At 40.4% G+C, this 7889-nt stretch overlaps 1 protein-coding gene across 2 annotated transcripts in view; it reads right to left on the bottom strand.

Moving 5' to 3' along the window:
* The window catches only part of LOC103465101 (hyaluronidase-2-like), a 29120-nt gene extending 21231 nt beyond the window's left edge, over positions 1–7889 (bottom strand). The window contains exons 1-4 of one of the 2 annotated variants that reach the window (XM_008409660.1): positions 7871–7889; positions 6631–7609; positions 5007–5093; positions 4402–4922 (exon numbers count right to left, since the gene is read on the bottom strand). In XM_008409660.1, the coding sequence (XP_008407882.1) occupies positions 4506–4922; positions 5007–5093; positions 6631–7584 (1458 nt within the window). In that variant the 5' untranslated portion in view covers positions 7585–7609; positions 7871–7889 and the 3' untranslated portion in view covers positions 4402–4505. Of the gene's footprint in view, positions 1–4401; positions 4923–5006; positions 5094–6630; positions 7610–7870 lie in introns of those variants that run through there. The other variant, XM_008409658.1, reaches the window with a different exon arrangement.

Raw genomic sequence — 7889 nt, 5'->3', positions numbered from 1 at the left:
TGAGAATCCTTGTATGATGTCGCTCTGCTAAAACTCTGAGGTCTGAGAATCCTTGTTAGATGTCGCTCTGCTAAAACTCTGTTCAAGGAGACCCCATAAGGGCAAGTCCTCATGTGGATAGGAGGCTTGTCATTGCGGTGTGGTTTTGATCTTGTACAACGGGCGAAATATGACTGGTGCTGAGTTCTCTGAAAGTATAACTCATAGTCCTCGCTGAAGAACCATACCGAAACACAGTTTTGGTAGAAGTTTGTTCTTCAAAAGACAATAAAGCCCTATTGGAGCACTTTCCATGAAAAGGCACAACACAGATCATATTGCGTTAAGTTGCAGAGTCATTACTGCTTGTCATTGCTGTTGTTGCTGCTTTGTTGATGTGTGTGCATGAAGGAGTGAATGGTGCTTTTCTCTCCGAGAGTAAAACTTTGTCTTCGGAATTAGAATCCAAAGTGGAGAACTGCATGGAAGGTAGGCTCCAAGTTGAAGCCTGTTCTTCAGAAGGCACTGAGCGCTGACCTACGGCACTTTCTCTTAGAGAGTACATAATACAAAATTCCAAAGCTAAAATTGCAAGCGTTTTAAATAATGGGCAACACAAATTCTTGTAATTCCTCACTCGCTAAGGGCCCAGACGGGGATGAAATGTACATGCTGTCCAGGTTTCCTGGTAGCACTGTACACATGATAAAATGGAGAAAGAGATATAAAATAGATGGAAAATTAAAAATCGATCAATGGCAAATAATTGGGGGAATTTTTTAGAGCAGTGTAGCAAGAAAAACGGGGATAAAAAAGGATAAAAAGGAGGATGAGCTGAGGTGTGCTAAATTATGGTTAAAAGCAGCCACAGACCGGAAAGAACAAATTAAAAATGTTAAAGACAAAAAATTCGTAGAAGCAAATAACTTATTTGTAAGACCAGAAGACAATGAAATGGTGTTAACCAGATGGAATGCTCCGGTGTAGCCGGGAGGGCAGGTACGGCCGACTGTCCCTCCCCCGGCTGCTGCAGCAAATTTGTCTGCCCCAGTCCCACAGCCTCGGAAGACAGTCAGCCGAGCACACCTGCTACTACCAGTGAGGAGCCCCAAAACAGTCTGTACCCCTCACTGGATGGTCTAGATCCACCTCCTTATGCAGGAGACATAAGTCTAACAGAACATACGCCAATTAAACAGCCACATTACAGTTTAAGATTAAATCCCAAAAAGAAGGTCTCACATAGTCCTGGTGTCCGCGGGGGACATGTTGAAGAGTACCCCATGATACAGGTACCAAACCCTAATGCTGGAGAGCACGGTCCACAACATACATATGTCTTTAGACCCTGGACTTTAGAAGAAGTCCGGAAAGCTGTGGAAGGAATAACACCTGCAGCAGAGGATCCCAATAAATKGATAGAGGACATGACTGGATTAATTCATTCTTACAGACTGAACGGAATAGAAGCAGGGGAAGCAGCCATGTCCTCGCTAGGGAAAGACTGGGCAAAAGTAAAGGGAAATTATACTGGAAAAACTACTGATGCAAATGATAGATCAGGCCCAATACTGTACCCTATTGGAGCTAACCCAGAACTGTGTGAAGCATTCAAAGAACAATGGGATCCAGTATGTGAAAAGGTTAGAACAGTTTTCCGTAAAAGAGCAAACTACAGTTACTTAGCAGGGATAAGACAAAAAGCTGGGGAAGACGACTTTCGTCTGCGGTTTGAAAAAGAGTTCAAAGTTCACAGTTGGATCACTTATGATGAAGGACCAGAAAGCGTATATCAACAATTAAAAACGTTTAATGTTGAGTTTCCGCCCTGAAATTGATGGATGGATTAAAAAACACCTGGTTGAATATGACGCTGCCTCAGTCCCACAACTGATGACGTGGGCACGCCATGCAGAAAAAGTAGTTAAAAAACCAAAAACAGGTTCAGATGTTTTTCATATGGAAGATTTTGGAGGTTCGGAAGCCTCTGCCTTTTTCTACGGACCCCATGGGGTAGAAAAGGAAGGGGCAGAGGCAGGGGAAGTCGCACTGGGCAGCGACCCCTAAGTCACACCCCACGAGACAAAGATGTTTGCTGGCGTTGTGGCGAGCCGAACCACTGGGCAAAAGATTGCCAAGTAAAGAACGTAGAGGACTGGAGAGGTGGCAGATGGGAGAAAAAACAAAGGCCTAACTCCTCAGCACGACTAAATTCTGCCACACCCAAACAAAACACACCACCAGACCAAATTGATGAAATGGTAGACATATGCGCAGCTCGGGATATGTTAAATGCGTTAAAAGAAAAACCATACATCACACTGATTATTTGTGAGGAAGAAGTTGAATTTCTGTGCGACACCGATGCATGCAAAACAGTTCTAAAAGACATTCAGGTAAACGCACCACAGGCTGAAAAAAGAATGTGGATAACTAAGGGTGCGAAAATTAATGATGAGAGCATTTTTGAAGTAAAGGACAAACCAGTTCTACCTAAATCTTTATTTAAAGCAGCAGCAATTGTGACACATGGGCGCTGCCATGTGTCAACAGGGGGGATGGAAACCATAATACAGCAACATTTCACAACATATGGTTTAAATTCTTACCTACAAAATTTTTGTACTGCATGTCCAGTCTGTGTGAAACACAATCCTCAGGGAAACATAAGGCCAAAACGAGGCAGGTTCCCAAAACCATCTTCTCCATTTCAAACCATGCATATGGATTTTATTGAACTTTAACAAAGTGGACCATACAAATACTGTCTGGTGATGATAGATGCTTTTTCTAAATGGGTTGAAATAGTTCCAGCAAAGCATGTAGATGCTTTGCTGGAACTATTTCCAGCAAATGGTTCTGGAAATATTTGTTTCCAGACAAATATTTCCTATTATGCAAATAGCAAAACTATTTGCATAATAGTTTTGCAAATAGTTTTGCTATTTGCAAAACTATTATCCCAACACACGGTATCCCACAGACTGTTTATAGTGCCAATGGACCACATTTTGTAAACCAAGTGATACAAAACATGGCTATTCACTTGGGAATGACATTGAAAAACCACTGTGCCTATCACCTACAGAGTGCAGGGCTGGTGGAAAGAACAAATGGTACTGTGAAAAGCAGATTAAGAAAATGCATGGCAGACACTGGCCAGAATGTTTATACTTGGTGAAGCTCTATATGAGAATCACCCCAACGGCAGATGGTTTAACACCTTTTGAAATAATTCATGGGGGAGCTTGCAGATTGCATCTTTTTGCACTTGACTTACAGAAAGCAGTTAAAGAACAAATGCCATCATCAGAGCCAGAGGTAGCAGGTAAGTCACCATGCTAGGTGGGCCAGGATTAATTTGCATGTTTTTCTAGGACCAGACATTTGAGATGGGAATGTCCATTTCTTGGTTCTTGGTCATAAAGATCTATGCCACCCTCCATCACTTCTGGTTGTCGTACCTGGAAACAATTTTTTTCTCTTTTTGGCCATCGATTGCAAATATTGTTTAGATCTTTCCTGTAAATGGTGGAGGCCATCACCACAGGTTTATCATCAAACCACTTTGTGACAATCAGCTAAGATGCTCCCTTATGTTCACAGTGGTCTATCTTCTGGTGGCTTTGGTATTATTTGGTTCATCATAATGGTTCCACTTGCGGGAAGACCAGTTTGAAAAGTTTGCAGAACTTTTTTCCTCATCATTTTCCTGTAACTGCACTTTTCATTTTTTTAGTCCAGAAGACTCTGGGAAAGCCAAGAGAGGCCATGTGTGCTGATATTYTGAAGAAAGTCCTTATTCATGTATGTCATTATATATTTCTATCATGTTCGGAATAAATGAAAAAATAAACAATTAAATAGGTAAAAATAAATAAAGTCTTCATTTCTTGGGCAATAGAGTTTGGGGACACCCCTGCAGTTTGCAGTTTGATTTTCATTTCAAATAACAAGCAATAGACTGAAACCAGAAATGGATAACTTCTGGTTGTTAAATGTATTTTTCAAATTTGACCTCCTTTCTTGGGTTAATGTGATTCATTAATCACTAAACTGTACATTTTTCCATTCTTTTGAATTCAGTCATAATTTAGATTTAAATCGTCCTGATGTCCACTACAATGGACATGCTGTGAAATTTAATAAAAAAAAAATAAAATAAAATAACAAGGTGTTTATTTTGGCCTAAATAAATACAGAAATTGGAAGGCACATTTTTTTCTTTGGTTCTCAGGAGGATATGCATGTTTACAGTTTTTAAGGTTTCAATTGACCCATTATGTTTACTATAAAATGTGTACTAAAAGAATTATTTCCAGAAAACACACGATGTAGTTTTAGTTTAGTATGTGCTGAAATGGAAACCTGTTACCATATAAACCTCTGAATCCAAGCACTGAGCACCCACTGCTCCTCAAGTGATGCTTTCACAATGCAGTTTATTTTTGTTTTCAGGCCAGAAAACCAAAACTTTTCCTTTCGGTGCTGGCAGAGCCAGAGAATAGTTTGGTTTCTTGGTTTCGTCAATGAAACAGAGAGAGAAGTCCGAGTTGTAGAACAAAGCAGAGAGGCCACATCCCTAAAATAGAGGTGGCTCTACTCTGCCCTTTTTCTTCTTTTTCTTCTCTTCCTCCTTGTCCTTCCAGCTTACAGTTTTCTCCCTTGGTCCCGTTGTAGCACTGGCACTTGAAGTGCTGACGAAAGGCCTTCAGCTCTGCTTCACCTGGGGATCCCGTGACCTTCAGATTTCCGCTCTGACTTGTGATACTGTGAGTGGAGGGGTTGAGGTGCAGGTACACGGCCCTGTCCAGTTCTCGGCGATGACAGCGACCGTTAAAATTGCACAATTTCTGGCTGCACTGCTCTGCTGCTGTGGTCACATTGAGGAGGTATCGTCCCATGTCTCCCAGAAAATAGTTATTCAAGTCAGTACAGCCGCTCTGCAGCACAGAGGAAAGATATTAACTTAAAAATACATAACAGCAGATGCAACATGAGGGGAGTAGGGAAAGTAATGCTCTTACCTTAGTTGCATAGGAGGAGCCCCCCCAGAAGATCACTCCTGCAGCTCCCAATGCAACGCTCTCGCCAATGGTGTTGACCAAATCTTTCTGCMAARGATGTATATGAATACTTTAGCTGTATGAGATGTATTATAGAGAATCTGAGCTCTAGTTACATATAGAGCTGTGGGATCTATATGTAACTACAGCTCACAGTTAAATATATGATGTTTAATGCAATATAAAAAAATAATAGCTATTTTATGATCAGAAACATGAAAGACAACATGAGTAATTATGTTTTAGATGAATGCATTGGAAAAAACTAATCTGGTGAAGAGTTTCCTTGAGTTACTACCAAATTAATATAATCACATGTAAAATGTCTGGACAATAGGAGCGGATTGGAACAGAAGCTACGTTCTTTGACATGCACACACCTGGCCAGTAAACTTGATTCAGCAGGTGGAATTAAATGTAATTTAAGAACTATTTAACTCTTCAGTGGGATCTGTGCAGAACTATAATTTTTTTTTAAACGACAGATTGCTGGACTTCACCAAGTGACAGTTACTTCTTTACCATTTCTTATTTTTTTACATTCTCCCTAAACATCCATTTATGTCCCCATGGGGTGTTTTGTTGAATTAGCAAGGAAGTAAATTGACTCAGAGCTGAGCTCTGTAGATACCAATTTTTATATTTTTGAACTYTCAGCCTCAGTTTGTCATGTAGCMTGCTGGATTTACACAAAAAGGCAAACTTTTGGAAATCTCAGATTAGGTAAGGAATCACATTCTCTAGAAATGCACACCAAATGTAGCTTTTTTATAGTAAAATCCAGTCTTCATGAGCTAACTGCAAATATAAAATGTTACGGGCATATTTAAACATCAACTCCAAACATTTTGTCTTTTTTAAATAAAAATATTTCAGTGATTGCCCTGGTTCAAATTATAAGTTATTACTCATGATAGAAAAGTACAAATAATGTACTATATTTTTTAACTTTGGCAATTATAGGAAACATCAAAAATCTGTATCTGGTAGGTCATAGTTTTACAAAAAGTGTAACTGTCCTTCTAGAGCTGCTGCYTGGTGGCTGCTGCAGAGTGCGGCGGGKGSATTTATATGGGTGGAGCAGAGACATGTAGAGGGAACATATCGGGCTGCTTTAGCWGATGCTTAGATTAGGTTTACGGACAACTGGAAAATAAATGTGTGCCAAAGGTGCCACACAGAGAAATTGACAAAAAAGCTATAAATGGCTGGAAAAAGTGAGAGTTAATCTATAAAACTGACAGAATATCAAAATACAGACAAAAAGCTGGAGGACAGAACATGTTTATGTTTCCTTATGATTCTGCYATTTGTCATTACATTGAAAATAAATGTTTGTATAATTGTTATATATTATACAGGTTAACTTAAAAAGTGAGGTGCTAATGTTWCAGGCTAATTTTCAATTACAGAAAAGTCATTGTTAAAGCTGCACAAATATGAAAATTCGGGACGATGTGAATGTCCGATATTATTACTGCTAATCCCACAGTATTTACCAATAATTTTTTTCAAATTTTTCATCGGATTACTTGATTACTAAGATAATAGTTTAAAACAGCACTATTTCCTCCAATCAACCAACCTCTGTTAAAAGGATCATCCCATCTCTGAAAGTGGGTTGGGAATAAACAAAAACAGGACGTGCCAATCCATCCCCAACAGATGCGACGCGTATTGCCTCCTTCACCCTGTACAGGGCAAACAGGCGTGCCTGATCAGTGGAGCGCAGGTCATTTCCCAGGTATATTGAGGGAAAAAGGGCGGTGCTTTCATTCCACATCCAGTTCAGTTGATCATTTCGCTCAAACTCAGTGTCAGGACAATGTCCTGTGTAGGTTTTCAACTTTTCTCCTTTGTAGTCATGGTTGTAACAATCAGGAAACAGGTAGTAGCCCCATAGCTGATTCGGTCTCAATTTTTTACCCTGCCTCAGGCTCTCCAGCATGAATTCACGAGCTGAAAGTTCAAATTCTTCTGTCGCAGTATTCGCCACTTGTGTTTTAGTCCACGTAGGGTTCTTTTCAGCCACCAGATCACGAGATTTTTTTCTATAGACATCTTTGGCAGACCAGTTTCGGATCCACAAGGGACGCCATTCCTCCCAGTCAATGACACACGCACCTTTAGCCTTGCGGTCTGGTATGTATTTGTCCAGATCCTCAGACATTTTTTCAAGGTGCTCAGAGAGACTGACACTTTGTGGAAGGCCCCCATTCACTGCTGTTTCTTCAGCGTCATAATAGGGATAAATCCCGAGGCGGTCCTTATAGAACAATGTGAGATTCTGTCCGACAACGTCCTTAGAGGGTGTTGACACTATGTCAAACTGGTCTAATGATAACGTAACACCGTGTCGTGTCTCACACTTCTGAGTGGGAGCGTTCCAGACAAAGAGAACTGGCTTCTTGGAGTGTAATGGCCAGCTTGTCTGCTTTGTGTCTGCTGAACCCAAGACTATCCATGATGTAAACAGAGCAAGGAGAAACCAGGACAGTCGGTCAACTGCTGAGAGGAAAGAGGGGAATACAGTCTCCATGGTGGTTCCTGCTACCTTCACTCCTCTGTTTGCAAAAGACACAAAAAGATGTGAAATTGAAATACAACATTTGACAGAAAAATGTGTGTTCTCTATATTGTTCGACTGTCTAATGTTTTATAAAACAAACAAAAGAAAATCTGAATTGGGTCACTTCAGGCTGCAGTGTGAACGCAACCTTTGTCAACTACAGTTTGCTTCTTTCACAAGGAGCGTTCACTCAGTCATGTTTCTGCAAACACAATATGACAAGATGATCATGGAGATGATGGCCTTGGTTTCTTACCATTTAAGATGTAAAGCAA

The sequence above is a fragment of the Poecilia reticulata genome, linkage group LG5, assembly GCF_000633615.1.
Source record: "Poecilia reticulata strain Guanapo linkage group LG5, Guppy_female_1.0+MT, whole genome shotgun sequence".
Taxonomy (NCBI): Eukaryota; Metazoa; Chordata; class Actinopteri; order Cyprinodontiformes; family Poeciliidae; genus Poecilia; species Poecilia reticulata.
Note: the sequence above shows the minus strand (reverse complement) of the source record. Positions and strands in the feature narration are given on the sequence as shown.